At 38.5% G+C, this 20,710-nt stretch overlaps 1 protein-coding gene across 1 annotated transcript; it reads right to left on the bottom strand.

Annotated features, from left to right (window-relative positions):
* Positions 1-1,667: 1,667 nt before the first annotated feature.
* On the bottom strand, positions 1,668-18,722 carry ankdd1a (ankyrin repeat and death domain containing 1A). The gene is made up of 15 exons (XM_007907435.2): positions 18,638-18,722; positions 16,397-16,500; positions 13,765-13,863; positions 12,417-12,515; positions 12,061-12,165; positions 10,372-10,470; positions 9,972-10,070; positions 9,405-9,503; positions 8,361-8,459; positions 6,959-7,057; positions 6,119-6,217; positions 4,689-4,784; positions 3,531-3,732; positions 3,145-3,276; positions 1,668-2,740 (listed from the first exon to the last, which is right to left on the bottom strand). The coding sequence occupies exons 1-15, from the start codon at positions 18,669-18,671 to the stop codon at positions 2,679-2,681; spliced, it is 1,527 nt and encodes a 508-aa protein (XP_007905626.1). The 5' UTR covers positions 18,672-18,722; the 3' UTR covers positions 1,668-2,678.
* Between the last annotated feature and the right edge of the window lie 1,988 nt (positions 18,723-20,710).

Here is a 20,710-nt window from a genome sequence, read left to right as displayed (position 1 = left end):
CTTGCAGGTCAAAAGTCAGATAACCATCTTTCATCATTGCTGCCTTCCAACAATTTTTTTTAAGTCTTATACCATGTCTCGTTCTAATATTTTCTCCAGTGGAAACTGATGCAGTTTGATGAGTCTCATAGTTTAATGTATCAAGTCCTAGGATCATTCATGCTCATTAGCTTTCTGAGAACTGCCTGATGTAATTCATTTGCTGATAACCCAACAGCTTTAGTGAATGGTCATTGCATTCCAAACCTATTCCAATTTAGCTAATTGTTACTTTTCATTGTGTGAACCTGTTAAGTGCAGATGCTGGATTGGTTGCCTTTTGCTATTCTGCAGTCAGTATTTGCCTTTCTGCAGTCTAACACCATTGTTAAATTTCAGTTCTAAGAAAGCAGCTGGAGGTGGGGCAAAGGTAAGAGTTCATTCAATCTTTGGTTTGGTGATGCTGTTTGCTTCAAAGAAGAAATTGATGAACAGGACTCTGCTTTGGGAAATGGGCTGCCTAGCTACAAATAAATATAATCCGTTATCTTTTTAGGATTTCACAATGTCTACCTCCTTTGACTATAGCCACTTATTAATGCTGTACAGATTAGGTAGTCAGGATTCCTCATTGAGATTCATCGGCAGCAAAATCTGCCTACCAGGAATCAAACCCAGGTTTCTCGCTTGCGAAGCGAGTGCTCTAACCACTGAACTACAGGATTCCACAATAGTGTTTGCCTACAGGAAACAACTCGGAAGACGAATGTGAAGTTGCAAAACCCTGTTCTGCTTCCACCCGGAATAATGTGTTCGATTTTAGTCTCCATTTTGTACTTATTATAAGTCAAGGCATCTTAGTGCTGGAGGTGTTTCAGTGAAGGGTGAGAAAATTCATAGCTGGATGCCTGATTTGTAAGGAAAGGCTGCATTAGGTAGGAGTGATTTGTGAAGAAATCGATTGAAGATTTTAGAGATGGAACATTGCAAGATCTTTTTGCTTTGATGGCATGTCCCCAAAGTAAAAAATGGGCCTGTTCATCCCTCTGCCTTCTTCTGTTTATACCACTCAGGAGACATAGCCACTGGCTTCTGGCCATTGGATTTAATTTTACTCGTCGTATGTTGTGAGTCAGAATATCCATTTGTATCATCTATCCCCTGAAGTCTATTGCTACTTGGGACTGACCCGATTTTCAGAGTGAAAAGCTTTTTTCTAAAAAACGAAATATGATTTGCAGCCAAACCCTAAAACACTATCAAAGTCCTTTGAGCTTCTATCAGAACTGGGCAAAATGTTCAATAGACTTTCTGAAACGCTTCGCTGCATTTGCAGATTATGTGCTGCACACGTTTAACTTGAAATGTTGCATGAAGCGTATGTATGTAAGTATCTTTGTCATGTTTTCCTATACAGACTTGCTGAGATATTCCAGCTCTTAATTGAGTCCTAAAAGCTTGTGTATAGCCTGTATAGCTGCAGCCCAAACAGCCTGGACAATGAGTTGATTTAGTACTGGACTAAATGCAATGTAATGTGACCAACAACTGATGATGAGCAGAGGCAATTGTCTGTAACCTTTATGTGCTGCATTCTCTTTGCTCTCAAATAACAAAACAAATCCTCCAAAAGCTGAGAAAGGTTTATTTATAAATAGTTAGCGATAATTTAAAAATAAACTTCCTGCTGTTTTATTTTTGTAATCAATGAAGTGGTCGTGAAGAGCTTTTATTTCCTTGAAGAATTTACAATGAGGGGAAATTGGAGTGATCAATCCTATTTATTTAAATGGGAAAGATCCCGTAATTTCAGTACCAAACATAATAAAAATTATTTACATTTCAGTGTACAGTACAAGTGTAGTGCAGTAATTAGTTTATCCTCTCTCCGCAAGTTATCAGACTGATATCAGTTCAAAAGGAAATGTACGTCCAGTGTAAGCAGCTGGTAATGGACTTGTTTAACAATTCACAATGTATGTATAGTACAGGGCTCTGTGATACAAAATGGACCAATTTGACTCTACCTTATTTGTCTACAACCAAATCCATATTACCTTTACTTTAAGCACACCTTAAATACTTGTAGTTACTTATCAAGTAGACAAGGCAGCATGAGGACAATAGGCCTTTGTATTTAACCAAAGATAAAAACACATATTGAATATACTTATAATATTATGATATATAACGTGAATGATTTAAGACTACACCCGTGAATTGTTTGCAGAATAAGACTTTAGGTGACTTCTGATCCATTTGTTTTTACCTTTTTAAAACATCAAAGGCTCCAAACTAATGGCACCCACATATATATATTCACACACACACATACACAGGTATAAACATTCTTATCGTGTTTTTTGGCGGTTTAACGTCTGGGTTTGGTGGCCAGAGAAATAAAGAGCTTTTGTTTGATCTTAATGTTGAAAGTTGATTTTTTTTTGCTTGTCTGGGAAGAAAAGCATATTTCATCATCTGATGTCAGTCAGCTCTTAAAATGCTCTTAATACCCACAAAGTATTGACGCAGGCAATAAATTGTGATCAACTGGCTATTCAGCACAATAAAAGCACATGAATCATTTTGCTTTGTGCCTTCATAGCTGTGACTGAGTCATCTCCATCTCCTGTTAACCCACGTACTGAGTGGGAAGCCAACTCAGTTGTCAGTTTTCAAAAGTGATTACTTGCAATTAATTACATTGTTGTACATTTCTTGGGGGAATTGGTGTCTGCATTTGCTTTCCTTCGGAAGCTTTCTGTAAAGGAGAATCAAGTCAATCAACTATTTTTGTAAATAAATGCATGAAATTGCTTTTAAATAATACGGTTAAGCTTTGTTTAAGCAACATGACTTATTCCTGCCCGATATATTTCTTATTTGTTATATTTATTTTTACCCAGTCACTTGATTTGCTGCATTTCTGAGCTGCTTCAAAAGCTTGGGTGGTTGGAAACCATTAAGCGTTCAGCTCTTTAATGACATGCAAATCTAACAAGCGTTCCGCACCAGTTAAGAAGAGCTTTGTGCATGAACATAGTTACATTAGAGCTCTGCTCAGCGAAAGAGATTCTTAAGTAGGAAATATAAATTCTGTTTCCTGTTTATAAGCACTTTAAATGAGGCATATGATAAGATAAATAAATAACTGCTGTTCCTTACCAGCTAGATCCTTCCTTCCAATCCCCACTAAGCCTTCATAAAGTCCTTTAATTGGATTTTCTGCTGCCATAATAACACCATGAAGCCAGATCAGCAGCATTCTGTGACCATGTTCTTTATAGCTTTTATAACCTGTTTTTTTATACAAAAGTGTTCAAAGTAAACATTAAAGATTTAGAGTTGCATCAAAATAAATTCACCTGAATGGAACAAAACGACTTTTTCAAAATCACCGTTCTTCACCTTCCTTGCAAACATTGTAAAATCCACTCCCCCGCCCCCATCCCCAGTGAGTTTGGAAATGGCACAATTTGCATGTAGTACAAAGCTTTTCAAAGGAATAAACCGGCATCCACATTGCATTCTGAAAAGCTGAGGTTTCCCACCTGTCCACTGTTGTTCGATAGCTCTAATGTGTGCGTCAGTAAACTTCCAATAGCAACTCAGTTTTTTCCACTCGTTTGGTTTGAGGTATTTTGTGGCTAATCTCCACAACACTGAGCGAATGTGCTCAGTTTCTAATCTGTGGTCTTGTTTGAACGTCAGAAGTACTCCAACCCAGGGATCCGAATCACCGTTTGGGTTATCCTGAAATGAACACAAAACGGAGTAACCATATTTAACCTCGAATTTAAGTTATTATAAAACAAAGCTATTTTCATGCCTGGGCTCCGCAGTACAGTATCAGGATTGTGATGCTGACTTACGCACCTGGTTTACACTGCGGATGAGAGAAGGTGTATGTCATAATTAGAGCCTGGAATTCTGGAATACAGTAGGTTTGCTGCAAGTGTAATAGTTTACACCCAATTCTAACCTCGTAAAATCTATCTTTTCGTTATTGGTGAGGTTAGGCCCCACTCAACCCCATTAACCGAATTAGACTAAATTATGTTCCACTAGGGAATGAGGGTTGTCCCCACAGACAAACCCTTAGCCCCACCGCCGCCCCCCCCAAACTCTCTAGGCCCAAATTGTCAAAGAACAATTCAGAGACCTGATGTTTGTCTTCACAACCACCTGAGCTGGTCAGGTGACTGGATGGCCTCTCCGACAGGACAAGCCTGGCCTGAGCCAAGTGACCAAGCGAGCTCTGCATTCCAGTTACTCTGTGAGAGCAGATCAAACTCCTCAGATCAGAAGTACTCCAATACCAATCCCAGCCAACAGAGGGCTGAAAGCGTAGCTGTTGCCAGGAACTCAATCCTTCTCATAAAGCCCAATTATGGATGAGAATCATCATGGACATATAAACCCAAGCAAATCTCAACTGTTGCTCTGGATGGAGCTCGCTACTTCACAAGGGAGAAACAGTAACAAGTACCATTGTCAACTTTGGAGAATGACAGAACTCAAATAACTGTAGCAGTCTATGATCTATCTTAGACAGTCCCATTCCTCTAATTCAAAGGCAGTGGCTAAAGTGGTTAAGCTTAAACTTTGAATTGTGTTCTCAGTTTTGCAGTGTGTTATTGAGGTACAGATATTGTCCATGTGGATTGCAGTATTTCACGTTACACATGCTGTGCAACAAGAGGCTTTACCTTTTCCCATTTGTAAAATCTGTCAGCTTTGATAATCATATCCACTAAATTGACATTGTTCCCACGAGCAGCCACATCTAATGAGGTTTTCCCTTGCTGAAATTGAAGGGAGGGAAAAATCAAATGCATTTCACAACAAAAAGTCGGGTCTCTTCAAATCAATCAACTGAAAACTGAAATCACTCGCTGGATATTTTAAAGGAAAAGAAGGGAAATATGAACAAATTAACAATAGCTGTTTTAGCTCCATACACGCTACACTGCTTAGAAGCTGATTGGAACGTGACTAATCTTGAATAAACATGTGTCTTTGACAGCAGATTGCTTTATTTACCAGGTAATCATGAAGGATGGCAAGCAGTGCGCAGACAAATTCTGAAAAGTAACTAATGAACCACTTGCCTGGTTGTGTGTTTGATGGATATTCATCTTTACTGTTCCTCGATTCACATACCTACCAAATGTCAAGAAAGCCCTAGACTAGCTGTTCTAATTGGCTGGCAAAGGTCAGTGAGCATCTCAATAGAAAATGAATCTGTAATGAATTAATTCTATACAAACCAGTTACAATGAGTTGCTATTTTTCCTTTCAACTGGATTCAATCTGCAATCGTTCCCCATTATATTTAGTCAAACTTCACTTACCCCATTTGTCGATCAACTTGAAATGAGGCTCTAAAATCGAGCTCAATTCAATGTGTAGTAGAAGTTAAGTCACACATGCCACTGACTTGTTTTAACAGATAAAATGACTCCAGATAACATTCCACCAAATTGGGAACAGTTACTAGAAATCTGTAGAAAGCTAACACACATTGTCACTGTTTGCTTTTAGTTCTGGGATGTTTTTTTTAAAAAGAAAATTGTTTCCAAATCTTTTTGACTGCTAATGTGCATTTGTGTTCTGTCTGCTCAGCTCAGTTACTGCTACACTCTCAAACCCTCCGGGCATTTATTTTGGCCCATTCCTACAGAGAGGAGACAGTCATTTTGTGTTGTATAGATTTTCCAACCCAATTATAAGGTGATCCTAATTTTATAATCTTGCATTCTAAAATAGCCCAGAAGGTTGTACGTTCTACTACCTTTACCTGGTTCAAAATCAATCGTGTCCAGGACAGTAAATATTTCCACTGGGGACCTGGCAGGTAATAGTGATAGCCGAACAGCTTCCTGTGCTTATACTTTAAAAATTGACAGCCAGGCCAACACTACATTCATCCAAATGCTAGACTAGACATCTTGCAAGGTTGTTTTTCAGCTCATTAGGTTTTATTGAGCAAATCAATATTGTACATAAAACTAATATTTCTCACATCAAATGGATAAAGTTAAAAGCTGCAAATTCATTGAGGGAATTGTCGTACAAAGAATAACTGCAAACTTTGAAACAATTGAAAATGTTGGTGAGAAATATAAAGTGCAATCACCTTATCAACCAGTTTTAAGTTTACGCCTGCCATCAGGATTATTTCCGCAATGTCCTGCCTGCTGTTCTCTGCTGCTATATGAAGTGCTGTCTGCTGCCTCTGTAGGAAACATAATAGCAGTGGTTGAGTGCTCCATTCTCACACTGACATTCATGACAAAGGGAGAGGAGGTGGAGGCTTTTTTTTAATGCAGAGGGTTGTTCAGACTGAAGCAGATTTGATATTAGCTCTTAAGAAGTTATTAGATAAATATCTGAATAGAAGAAATATAAAAGGGCATGGGAAGAGGGCAGAGAATGGGATTAAGTGGATATCTGTTTCAGGGAGACTGCATAGGCATGACTGGCTGAACAGTCTCCTTTGCTGTAGATTTCCATCGGTATGATATGTGCTGGTGATTGAGCTTTGTCAATAGGAAGACTTTTCTTAGAAAAAACAAATTAATAATAATAATCCTTGCATTTGATATAGCACCTTATGTCATTGAGATGTCACAAAGCGCTTCACAGGATAGATTGTAAAGTAGATTGACTGGGTGAAACGCACAGCCAATTACGCAATGTCCCACAAACAGTAGTGGATTGAGTGACTAATTTGTTTTGAGGGAATATTTCAACAATAACAATAGCACTGTTTATAACTCCCTCTAAATTATGTGATCAATGCTCTTGATGATAATCCCACTGTGAAAGGCTTTTGCAATGTTTCGGTATTCCGGGTTCTTTACGAAATGTAAAGATTTTTAAAAAAAAATTAACTTAATCTTTAATACTCAGATATTATCGGGCAGGAAACAGCAAAAATCTGACACAAACAGACTTGTAGAAGGTAAAATCTTACATAATCAGCGAAATCCAAGTCGCACTCGGCATCAATCAGCAGCTTGACAATGAAGCTGTGATTATGCAGCACTGCCAGATGCATTGGAGTGGTATGATGCTGCAAAATAAAGACCAATATATAACCATTAGTTATCATTTAATACTAAATGATAGACAGTATTGAGGGTAAAGTCTGAGGCTTTTCCAAATGAGTTCTGTTTTTTACTTGTGCTGCTGCAACTTTTAGGAATGCTTTTAAAATTTTGAACTGTAGAGAATTATAGCACAGAAGGTGGCTGTTCAGTCACCAGATAATAGGATTGTTTTTTTTCCCCCTTGGCACGGCATACCACATACTGACAATCCTCTGCGTAAAAACATTCTGTTTGCAATTAAACGTTTTTTTTATGCTGGTGAAAAGCTATTGTAAGACAGCACACAGTGACAGTGTCCCATTCCTTTCTGGGCTTTTATTTTCGACCTGATACACTGACACTTTTGTTTTTTTTCCCCACTTTGAAATGACTGGCTAAAGGGCCCATTGGGGAGTCAGTCAGATAAATGACACCTAACATGGCCTACAATTTAAGAAAATATGTTTTAATGAAGATCAGTGTCTAATGCAGATCAGGTTTAGGAATGGAATGCATTTGGGAGCGTCGCAAATTTTAGCCTATTGTTTTGTAATATGAATATTTGTGTCAATTTAAGTAGAACATTAAATAATCAGCCATATGCTTTAATTAACATAGAAAAAAACAATTTGTGTACATTTAACACAGTTATGGTTATGAGATTCACATTAGAAAGAGATTAATAATAAAGATGACTGTAGAGTTACCAAGTTCTTCTTTCCTAACGAAGTAGTTGAGAAACAGAGACTGCTTTAATATTTTATAATATGCTGACCTAATCCTTGGGCTATTTGCATTAACACTGTGTTGCTGTCTTTCTGCTTTGTCTGAATTGCTCCCTTCACTATCAATTTTTTTGAAAACATGCTTCTGTATGAGAAGCTTGATGTCTTGGGAGGGAGGGAAATTCTGTATTTTTTTACAAAGGAAATTTTATATCTGAATTATTGCAACTTGTTGATCTGGTAGAGGATCTTCAATTGAAATCCTGACGTTATTTAGGTGTCTTGTTTCACTGTTTTGCCACAACTTGTACTACAGTGCCAACATCCTCAGTGGCCAACATGGCAGACTTTCAGCTGGTCTTTTTTGAGCTGTCTGTTTACCTTTGTGAGGAATTGAGCCTTCTTTAGAGAAATACACCCTGTACAACAACCATACCCTTCTTCCCTTCCATTATGTAACGTTAGACATTAAGCCTCACCTTGTAGCTGTAATTAAGATTGACAGTACGCAAAACACAGCACAGTATTTTCTGAAGACAGAAAAACAGTTTCCCACACTCACATGATTAACCGCATCAGTGTTTATTTCTGCCTCAATAAGCAGCTGGGCAACTTTTTCATGGCCATGTTGTGCAGCATAATGGAGAGCATTCATCGACTTCTGTTAATAAAATCAAATTATCTTTGATTACTTACAACAAAAGTGACAGATTCTGTGGTGTTCAACATTTAATAAGGCAAGATGTTTATATCCTGTGTTTAACCCTTTATGGTGGAGCTTTTAAATCTAAATGAGGAAGGGTGTAGGGACTACTGGGTTCAGGAATTGCATGGTGGAATCCTATGGATCACCCATATTCACCTACAGAGAGTTATAGAATTAACCTGTGAAGTGCTTGGAGACATTTTGACGTTATAAGCACAACATCCAAAGGAAAGATTATTATTACTACTAATCTATCACTCCCTCTCAGTAGCAGTTTGGTATTAGTAGTGATAATTGCATTTCTATTTGCAAATACTGTCAGCCATCCAACTGGTGAAATTTGCAAAATGTCTCTTTATGAAATCTGAAAATCTACAAAATGAGTGAGTGTGAGAAGGCAGAGATATATCTGAAAAGCAAAACAGCCTGATTTCACGTGAGAGAATAGTGATTTATTTTTTAAAAATTGAAATAACTATACAATGAATTGCATTTGAGTAGGTAAGCTATGAAAAGCACCTGAAGGTAAAACTGAATGAGGCCTATTATTCTCAGTGTTTAGACGACTGGGTCTATTTTAATTGGATTGCTAAAAATAATGATCTCTTCACTACGTCTATTATAATGGAATGCATAATATGTGGTTCCATCCATCAATGTTTAACCTTCTAACGCAAAGCCCCATCCCTGATATCAGAATCAATGCCAATGACCATGAATTGACTGTCGAATCTCGATCTTCCTGTCAGGCCGCCCTGAGCCTTGAAAAGCCCATTAGTGAATAAAGATTTACAGATTTTGGACCTTTTTATTTAAAACTTAAGAGAACTGCATTGTGATGAACACGAACATAGGAGATGGATGGAATGCTAACGTTTTAATAAATGAATCGCGACTCACATCTGTCTGCATGTTCACATCACTTCCACCTTCTAAAAGCAGTTTTACACAGTCATAATGACCCTCTTCAGCTGCTAAATGCAAGGCTATTTGACCTTCCTGTAAAGAGAAAAATATGTAAGGAATGTCTAATGAAAAAACAGTTGATAGCAGTGCACTGAAATTGCATTTGATTTTGTTGGATCACACTTAAAAGAAATTAACTTAATGCTGTGTAATAAAGCACATCCCTTCTGAATATTTCACATAAGTGCTTTTATGAAATTATACTACCATATTGTTTGTGATTCTGAAATATTTTCAAGCATAAAGCTATGGACAGCACGTTCCTAATTCATAATTCTTTCAAATTCTAACTCATTTAACCAAATTTATGCTCATTTGAATCGAGCTGAGACAGTTCATCTTATTGGCTAACCTCCAGTCATCCATCCTCCCTGCTATTGTACTTTTCTCTCACTGTAGCCCTAGGGCAGCTATATTAAAATAGATTGTTAATCATGAAGTACTGTGGTGGCAAATTTGTTTGCACATTTTAACTGGAGTTGAGAAAAAAACCTCACTCACCTGGTTCTTCTCATTCAGCTCCACTGCAGTTTCAATTATTTTCTGTAGTACTTCAGCATGTCCATTTCTGGCACTTAAATGAAGGGCTGTGTTCTTTTCCTACAAAAAAAAGGGATTGATTGACTAGAGGGCATCAATCGGCATAGCTAGCAAGGCAGCGAAGGGGAGATTTTTTAGATTTTTTTTACATACACACACACACACACACACACAGTTGTGAATTACTCTCCTGGGTGCAGTGGTTGGGGCAGGATCCATATTAGCTCTCCAGAGGAAACAAGATAGATATCTAGAAAGGAATGAACTGCAGGCGAATGCGGAAACATTTATTTCCGTCTCTCCAACCTGCAAAAGATTCCAACAGTGGCTACAGAATAAATAGACCGAAGTTTGCCCTTACCTTGTCTTTCAAGCCGTGGGTACAGCCGGAACCAATTAAGAATTCAACCACTTCAAGTTTGCCATGACTAGCGGCAAGGTGAAGTGGCGTTCGACCCATCTGTAAGAAACAAGTTATTGTCAGAAGATGGAAATGGCAAGTGTAAACCTAGCAAATGTCATGTTGACAATGAAAGCCTCGAAAAATTAAGCACTCAATCGAGTTGTTTTTCAAGCATTTTTAAGGGGTGTTATGTTGAACGCAAGACAGTTTCCAAAGTTTTATTTTGTCCAACGGAAGGATATCCTTGATGTTTGACGATTGCCTCAGGTCACCAGCCGGGATGAATTATTCAACTCCTTTCAAATAAGCACAATGCTGCTTGTGAAAACATGGTGCTACGGCTTGCTTCAATGCAGTTGAGAAATACGATTGCTGCCGGGGATTCACAATTGGGAGTCCGCACCCAGAAACAAAACACAAAACCTTTATACTTCATTCACTAGGTCCAATCTGAGACACAACATGGATCATAAGCAGGAGAGAGAATCTGATCAGAGAAATGAATCAATAAGCAGTTCCGTGGGGGGAGAGGGGAGAGAGAGAATAATAGTGGAAGGAGAACGAATGAATAACTCACAAAAATAGAACCTGTTCAATTAATTAGTCTGTAGAAAAAAAATTGTACAATAAATCAATAAGGTTGAGAAACTAACCAATAGCACTAGTTGGTGATCTCCTCAGAAGGTCTATTGGGAAAATGCTTTTACTTTCGCTGTACAAAACGCAGGAAATTTTCTGGAAGGAAACCGAGAGTCTTGGGCACATTTTGTGTACTTAAACATTCCCTGGGGACACAGACACTGCAAGAGGCAACAACCGATACCAAGTTTCTATCAGGATCACACAACTCAAGACACCTTCTGGGATGGTGAATACTTTCTAAATCTCTGACCAAACTAGAAATGGAAAAGCCATTTATTCAAGATTTGTCTTTGTCAAATACACAAAGACGACACTGAAATAGCATTTCTCACCAGTCACTCAGCATCCCCAATCAAGTAGGTTTAGGCTTGAAGATACAAATGCCAGAAAGAGCTCAGGTACTTATGCGAGCATGAAAATATATACCTATACATTGAAAGGGCACAAAAATGTTGCTCACACAACTACAGGCTGCTTTTCTTCAGTTTTTAGTTCTTTGTGTCCTACTGTTTGTGAATCATGTTGGCAAGAACAAGTTGGCAAAGGCAGTTTATTCAGAAAATAGGTCAGAGTGAGAGAGTGAAAGAGAGAGAGAGAGAGATTCAAATTGGACATGAGTAAGAGGCTGGTCCCAAAGCAGATACGTGATTGCTGTGAACATTTGGAGGTGCCGTAGGTTTGAGGCTGAAGGAGCAGATCAGTGAACACGGAACAAAATATTTTATTTAATTTTCAAGTAGATTAAATAAAAGTTGTAATTAGTTCAAGTGGAACAGCTATTTTTCCCCCAATCGCTACCCTTTGAATTTACCACAAATTATGCTCATATTAGTCGTTTTGCCTACAAAATAGCCACTACACTTTACCATAAATCCCCCAAAGTGCTTTGAGACATCCTCCCCATGTGAAAGGTGTTATAACAAATGCAAGGATTATTATTATTAGATTTAAAGTCACTTGAAGAAAAACAACACTTGGGAGCATGCCGTAAAGTTGACAAGATACCTTATCAGGTTGATCCAGCTGCACATCCTCTAGGTCCTCTGTAATATATTCCATTACTTTTATGTGACCTCTTTGGGCAGCGCAGTGCAGTAAATTTAAGCCATTCTTGATCCAGACAAGAAGAGAATCAAGTTAGCTAAAATGCACTACAATATAGTTATACAATACACTACATAAAACTCATATTAACTTACTGTAACAGTTCTCAATATGGTACAGTTGTTAACAAAGATAAAAATGGTTCCCCTCCCACATTTATGATCTATTAGCTCTTCCTGCTCCTACCTTTTTAAGCACTTATTAGAAATAAAATTTCATATGCATTTTACACCATGGATTCGGGAGCAGGTACTCACTTTATTTTTACACGTTAGCTTTGCTCCTATGTTCACCAGGATTTGGAGTATTCGTAGATGACCAAACCAAGATGCCAGAAGGACAGCGTTCATACCAAACTGCAGAAGAACATATTACAACATGTCAAACACAAGGAAATGTAACATGCAATGCTGACAACTTGGTTCAACTGAACAGCGTGTGTCACCAACTATCCACATTGAAGGTAAATGTTTATTCAGAAGTATATCATGTAGAGTTAGACAGAGAAAGTCATAATGACAAAGAGCTAGACAATTAGAGAGATTTGGAATGGCAAAGAAATGTAGATTGTCATAGTGTTACTACAGAGACTTCCTGATGGAACATTTCTTTGGTTAGTAGTAACGACAATTTTTATTTTCAGTGGTGACTAATTTTCTGCTGTGATCGGCAATGGGCCCTGTCTGAATTAATGCAGACAACCAACTTTCTACTGCAAACACACATTTCCAACTCACTGTATTAAGTTAGCTGACAGATATCAGCTAATTTTTAATTGGAGCCACACAACTACTCAGTAACTACAAGTATATTTATTCAATGCAAACCAATGTGATATCTGCTTTATTTTAATTTATATACCATTAGGTTTCATGTCTATTTTCCAAGTTATATTAAATGCACAAATTGACGGTAACACCCCAGAGTTCTCAAATTAACATGAGTTTTGAACAAATCCAATAATTACAATTATTTATATTATAAATAATAATATTTAACATTATAATTAATTATAATTAGTTACAAGGTGCTCCCCATATAGAAGAAAATGATGAAGTTCTGAAAGAGATTATATTTTGAGCGGAAATGTTCATATTTCAAGGATGAGCAAACCCACCTCCCACTGCACCCTGACCTCTCTGATGGTGTTACATAAATGCAAGGTATATAGATCTTCGAGATTCTCTATTTAACTTAAATGGGATGGTCCCTTTAGAAAGCCCAAGGAGCAGATATACAGCAAATTATATTTATATAGGAGGACATCTTAAAGCACTTCATACTGCTGTCTGGTACAGTGCAAGAAAATACCAGAGTATTGCTGTATACTGTATACTCACTGGAATACTTTTGGAAGTGCTTTTAAAATCCTGACTTTTTATAATAATAATAATCTTTGAATTTGATATGAAGCTTTTCACGCCTTCTCATCTTATGTTCTTAAATACATTCTATAATTTTCTGCTCTGGATTAGAGAACTCCTTTCCCTTTGATCTTAAATACACAACACAAGTTTGCGTACAATACTCTTACATCTCAATCCACTGAATGTCAGGAGCAGTCAAAAAGTAAACATTCCGTGTCTGATTTTATAAAAGACCTACATTGTCCTTATCATCCACTGAAACATCATATTCCAGAAGTAATCTGAGTGCTTGTTCATGTCCAGCGCCTGCTGCCCAATGCAGAGCTGTTCTGTCTATCTGGAGAAAATAACATTGAAGGAAGATTAGTTAGTTGCAAGAAATTACAAGGTGATCATCACAGAGATTTCTGTATCCCGAAGCAAAAATGACAATCCGAGGAGCAATGGCAAAAGTACAGAGATAGTCAGTGACTATGCAACACAATATGTGAAGCTGCGATCCGAAGCAAAACACTATCAGAATGAGAAGACAGATCAGCAGCTTAGAAGCGGATGAATATTTTGGCTCGCTACCGTGTTAAAGGCTAAGATGAAAAACAATAGCATGCAGCATTCCATCTTTAGAAGTTCAAATTTTGGAGCTATGAAATCTCTCAGGAGGGAACCAGAGTGGGAGCCAGAGTAAGAACATAATAGAGCTTGGAATTACTTTAACCCTCAGAGTACCACAAACAAGTCCGCTCTCCAGGTTTGTTACTGTGAACTCTGTCAGAACACCTGCTCAAATAAAGTTTAACATGAAGAGAGAAAGAGTGAATTTGTACTTTCCCTGCACCTCATCACATTGAAATATCTCCACATAGTTTACAATAGTTACAGAACACCACGGAAATGCATGGAATGTGAAAAGGCCATTCAACCCATTAAAAGAATCAGCTACACTGTTTGTGGCTTCAACCCAGCATATCTTTCTGGTCGAGGAGATTTATTGAACAGATGTTTCCTGAGCTTCACAAATAATCAAATGACTACAGAATATGCCCCATCATCAAAACTATTCAATACATTTCGCAAATAGTCATCCTATGTAACCTTTTCATTGAAGATTGGATGCAGAATTTGTCATGTACAAAAGGTGTTATACAAGTCAGTTTGCTAATTGATGTGAATAATGCATCAAGTAGTTTAATCTGTCCAGAATCTCCTCATTTGCACTGACAATTCAGTGTATATCCAGACCACTTCTTGATGTTCAGAACAGGAATATCCAGAAATCACAAAGAAGCACATCTCTTACCCATTTAGAATTTTTTTTTACATTTGGTCAACAAGCATTAGGAATGTGATGTCTTTATCACTCAGAATACAGTATGAACTTTAGATACACAACTCCATATGCATCAAAGTTCTGACTGGAGAGAAGTGAATGGCAGAGCTCCACATCGAACTGGTCTGGATTACCTGCTGTTTACACGGCTCACATAAGCAACTTGAAAGAGTGTGTGTAATAAGTACCACTTGTAATATTATATAGTTTGCTGTTAATGTGCTATGTGGATCCAGCTGCCAAATGTGAGGGAGTTCAACAGCATTCAAACCACTCTACTCAGCCAATTAAGCAGATGAACTTTAGATGAATGTAAAGTTGCGTGTATTGCACAAGAAACAGCTTATGTGTACGAATGGAAGCTGCAGTATGATTTCTCCAGCACTGTCAGCAAAGGGGAGAAAGAATTTGGTGCAAATGTTGATTACTTTCTGAATGTTTCTGGTCTCATAAAGTGGTTGCCAACGGTGAGAACATATTTAAATAATGTTTGAAGTTTTGAGCACCCAAAAGTACACTGATGTGTCGAGAGAAGAGAAACCAGCATGACTCTAAGCTTAGAGCTTAAAGCTGTGCAGAGACTCACAGTTGAATTGTTTTTGCGACATGGTTTAGGCCTTTGAAATGCCAGGAAGCTTCTTCTGTCGAGCTCTCTTGATCTGGCTGCAGAATCGCTGAACACCAAGTGTTCCTGACACTTATTTTCTTTTGTTTTCTCTCACATTTCTCAAAGAGCTTCACAGGTAATTGTTGGTAATTTAAGCATTACAAGATGTTACCCTATGTGGAAGGCACTATATAAAGCCTTGTTGTTGTCAAGTTTATTTACTATGTATTTGGACGCAGATACAGCAGCTAATCTTGTACACAGCAATACCCCGCACAATAATAATAATAATCCTTGCATTTGGCATAGCACCTTATCATGTCTTCGAGACTACTCAAAGCGCTTCACCGAATGCACTGTAAAGTGAATTGACTGTGAATTTTGTGGACGAGATACGGCAGCCAATTAAAGAATTTGTAGATGTAAAAAGCTAATCTTGCAAACAAACACATACACAGACATAGAATTAAACCCTTCCCTTCCCTTTTGCATGAGTCAGAAACCCAGCAGACCAAAAGCATTTTAAATCCCAGTAATTTAGCAATAATAATAATGATTTTTGCATTTGATATTTGAGGGATGCGCACAGCGGCGGCCCTCAAATATCAATGAAATGAAATTTTGAATACTTGTGAGATGTTTCCAGTGCCAATTGACTGCCACAATTATAGTCACTACATTTAACATCAATTATCTATGACACACTCTGAGACCTTTCAATGTTCACTGTATCAAATGCAAGAATCTTTATTATTATTGCTAAATTACTGGGATTTAAAATGTTTTTGGTCTGCTGGGTTTCTGACTCATGCAGAAGGGAAGGGTTTAATTCTATGTCTGTGTATGTGTTTGTTTGCAAGATTAGCTTCATACATCTACAAAAGGTGTACCACAATATCACTTGGGAAGCAGGGTAGGAACAAATATTTTACCTACATTATTCTTGGCGTTTTTATTCACTCCTTTCTTTAACAGCTCTTCCATTTTAGCCACATCATTTGCCTTGGCTGCATCATGGAACTCCTTCTCTGATCGAAGTACTTAAGAAAAAGTTATGTAAAAATTAATAAATGTTTACAAGTAACCTTAGTGTTGTGTCTGACCTGGTGGACAATAAAATCCCACGGCACTATTGGGAAAAGGTGAGGGGAGTTTCTTCCAGTGTCCCGACCAACAATCCTGCAGATAAAATTCGGCATGGCTGTTTGTAAGACATTGCTTTGTTGTTTGCTACCTGTATGCAACATGCTATGTAAAGGCAAGTTGTCGTTGTTGTTACAATCTAAGAACAGTTACACAGAATCCAGACTGGAATCACACACCGATTTTTCTTAAAAACAATTTTTTTTAATTGTTTAAAAAATTGTTTTAAAAAAAACTACAGTGTCTGGATTTTTTTTTAGAAAAGGTCAAACCCAACCGGTCAATAGATATTAGTCAACCTTGCCAGACAACATTCCACATTATCGGCAAATTGTTGCTTGTGCTGGATTCATGGTCACCTACAAATATGCAGTAAATCCTGTGAAGAGCTTTGAGACATCCTCATCCGTGCAAAGATTCTTATCATAAATGTAAAAAAAATTATTGATTATAAAAGTGTGTCTTCAGTGTGTCAAGACCGGCAAAAACATCCCAAACAGTTACACCTTCAAATGTACCTGAAGTTTGAGACCAACCCTGTGATGACACACCTTTGGTAACAGCTAAGGAATTTCAAATTCTTTACTTTTGTTGTGGAACACTAATCCAGTAGATGTCCAGGATTTCCTGACCCAATGTCTACTTTTAAGATGCGGTGGGGGTGGGGGGGGGGGGAGCAGTGTCAGAAAGAGAGGCAGGTAAATATTCTGTTTTTCAAAGTAAAGCATTCACCCACATTTTGTCTTTTAAAGTGTTCTCGAACATTTTGCTTATTACCAGATGTAAACTAACTGGTCTCTTATTCCCTGAAGAAATACGTACATTGAGTTTTCAATGCTCAATACATTGAGATTACAATTACTGTTCTCTGTTGTTTAGCTACAGTCCCTGGATTTGAAATGCTGTGCACTGTCCAGCGCCTTGGGACGTCCTCCTGATGTGAAAGGTGCTATTGCAAATGTAATCTTGTTGTTGTTGTTGGATTAGCTACAGCTCCTGTTTATGTGGAGTCCTGTAGCTCAGTGGTTAGAGCACTCGCTTTGCAAGCGAGAGACCTGAGTTCAATTCCAGGCAGAGGGCGAAACCTTGGGCAAGTTTCCTTACGCCACACAGAGCCTAATAATAATCCCTCCAAAAACAAAAACAATAATAAATTGGTCATTTTCAATCTACGACTGTTTACAGTATATTCTGTGAAGCGCTTTGGGACGTCGAGAATACGTGAAAAGCGCTATATCAAATGCAAGAATTATTATCATCTTATGTGGGTTCTCGGATTTTCTAACTAACACGGTCAGTCTTTAGCTTTTGAAACATGTCCCACAATGGATAAAAATGGATAGATTAGGGGAGTTGGGCTGAAAGGTGGTAAATTATATTTATTATTCTGTGAAAAAGCCTGAGGGGGGGGGGGGGGGTGCGAACGTTGCAATTGGCCCCTTGATAGAAGCTGCGTTTTGTGTCTAAACATTTGCACTTAAAATATTCATGAGGTCGGGCATTCAAAACGTACTGAAAGAACCATTTTCTCACTCTTTCGGGTTTTAGTGTCTTGCAAGAAAAAAAAACACCACCCACGCCCTTGAAATTGTCCCTTTTGTAATTTCACCCCCAAAAGCAGTTTGCAAATAACCGGGTGTGTGAGGCTGAGGCTTTATTCTGACACTGAGATGTTTCAGAGTGCACTGAGTGACCAGAAGCCACAGACACTTCCAGATGTGCGCGTCGCAGCCTCTCGTTCGGTGCGTAATTAGCGCAGAAACTGTTCCGATAAATGTCATCGGATAACGAACCACCCAACGCAATCCCTGAGCCTGAATTAAAGTGGAAGGGGGTTATAAGCTTTTTCCCAGCACAAACCCCCCCCATCCCCAGCGCAGCCGTGTGTATGTCCCCTGTGTTTATACCCTACACAAATGCTCCTCCATCCTCTAAACCCTTCCTCCCTCCCCACCAAACCCACCAGCACCAGCATCAACGCGCACTGACTCTCTGGCCATCGACACAGGCTGCAAAGGAGAGATGGGTACCTACATATGTCGTCTTCTGAGACGAGATCATCCTCCATGGTGGCGAGGGATGCGGGTCAGACCGATCGGTGCGCGATTCCAGTGTTTCTCTTCCCAGACTGTATCCACATATCCGGGATCAGCATCACCAGCTCCGCCTCTGACTGTCTGTCTGTCTGTCTTGTCTGTCTGGATGCAAACCCCCCCCTCCCCCCCATGTCTATTGTTTGGGATATCATTTGAAAATGTTAAAGGATTGATTTCAATATGCAGTAATATTAATAACGATAATAGTAATAATCCTTGCATTCGATACAGCGCCTTATCACACCCTCAAGTCTCCTCAAAGCGCTTCACGGGAATATACCGTGAAGTAGATTGACCGTGTATTGTGTGGGTGAAACGTGGCAGCCAATCGCGAGATTTATCATGCTATCGTCAAATATAGTCACTACACTTTATAGCAAACCATGAGAAGCGCTTTGAGGTGTCTTTCTGATATGAAAGAGTGCTTTATTGATTACCAGTACTTGTTTTATTAAGCCCCCCCACCTCATAATACATCAGAATCCAACTTCCAGCCAGATGTTGCAACGGTATATGCGAGTAGGTTTGCGATGTGGTCCCATGGTATTTCCATGTGTAGGTGGGATGCATGGAATTCTCGGTTTGGTTTGGATACTCTTAAGCACGGTGATGGGTCTGCATGTGTCAAACTCCTGGCTAACCAAAGGAAAATGTGATCCCACACCTTTGATTCCCAGTGTTGAGTAACCATCCAAAATGTACACGATTTCCACTCTGTTACCTCTGCTTACAGGAAGGGATGTTAACTATCAAGTTGTATGCATCGGTTTTTTTTTCCAGGTCAGGGGTATTATTTTTAGTGCTTTTGTGATGAAATTCCAAAACAATCTATATTTTAGAATATTGTACATCTAGGAAAGCTGGTAGTAGCTCTAAGAAGGGAGATTAGGAGGAACTTTACACAGAAGGTGGGTGATGAGATTCAGCAACTCACTGTCAGACGCTATAGTTGAAGCAAAAAACCATTGATATATGTAAGCTGCATATATGAGAGAGAAGGGTATAAAAGGGTCTACGAGACGGCATTAGGAGGGGTTGAGGCTCGTCTACAGGGACTGATTGCACTGATTCTGTTTAGAATCAATTTATGTAGTGTTTACATTATAATAATCAACTTAAGATTCCCCAACATGTTAAATCTGAGACATGAAGAATGACCATTCGTGTAATGTATCATAGGGAGACCATTGCTTGTGGTGACGTACCCCTAATCTGAGATAAAAGGAGTAAAACTACCTACAGGAAAAAAGAGGAAAGTAAACTTACTTCACTCAGGAATCCAGGGCCATTGAAAATAAGATTCCCATTGCATGCTTGGGAGTCTCAGAGCTCAAAAAAGCCAACCTTTCCCCCATTGAAGTGTTTTACCTGTTCATTGTTTCTGAAAAACCTACTCACTCACTCAGCAACCTATACTTCAATAATTACAAGCTCATGTTCTGACTTGTTTAGACTATTGAAAACTTTGCAAATTAAGGATTGCATGAACATTTCTTGAATATGAAAGATTAGATGTGGTCTCAATTAATGGTCTCAAATGGCAAACTAGAAAGCCTTTAACTGCAATCACAAGGACCCTGGTACCTGAAACCTCTTATCCCAGTAGTAAAGCTAATCATTCCAGATTCAATTGTTTGTACACTTGCCAACTTTGTGCTGAAATTATGGGTGAACCACACTACAGTTGGAGGCCAGGCTAATAGTTAGAATCTTGAATGAGCTCAATGGACGTCATCTGAATATCAATGCTGTCTAGACTTGGATGTTTCTCTGCTCAGTTGGATAACTGGGAAACACCCAATTGAGGCTGGGTGTTTACCTGTTAGTGATTGACGTTTTTAAAACAATAAAGGGATTTGATAGGGTAGATACAAATAAATTATTTCCTCTGGTGGGAGGATCCAGGATTGTGGAGTACTGTAGCTCAACGGTTAGAGCTCTCGCCTTGCAAATGAAACACCTGGGTTCAATTCCAGGCAGGGCGAAACCTTGGGCAAGTTTCCTTACTCCA

The sequence above is a fragment of the Callorhinchus milii genome, unplaced genomic scaffold (assembly GCF_018977255.1).
Source record: "Callorhinchus milii isolate IMCB2004 unplaced genomic scaffold, IMCB_Cmil_1.0 Scaffold26, whole genome shotgun sequence".
NCBI lineage: Eukaryota > Metazoa > Chordata > Chondrichthyes > Chimaeriformes > Callorhinchidae > Callorhinchus > Callorhinchus milii.
Note: the sequence above shows the minus strand (reverse complement) of the source record. Positions and strands in the feature narration are given on the sequence as shown.

Excerpts from the sequence above, each read along its gene's own strand:
- ankdd1a (XM_007907435.2), bottom strand. The coding sequence starts at position 18,671 with ATGGAGGATGATCTCGTCTCAGAAGACGACATAT. Across the intron at positions 16,501-18,637 it reads CGTCTCAGAAGACGACATAT|TACTTCGATCAGAGAAGGAG; the intron begins GTAGGTACCCAT and ends CTTTTTCTTAAG. Across the intron at positions 12,166-12,416 it reads AGCTAACGTGTAAAAATAAA|AATGGCTTAAATTTACTGCA; the intron begins GTGAGTACCTGC and ends GTCTGGATCAAG.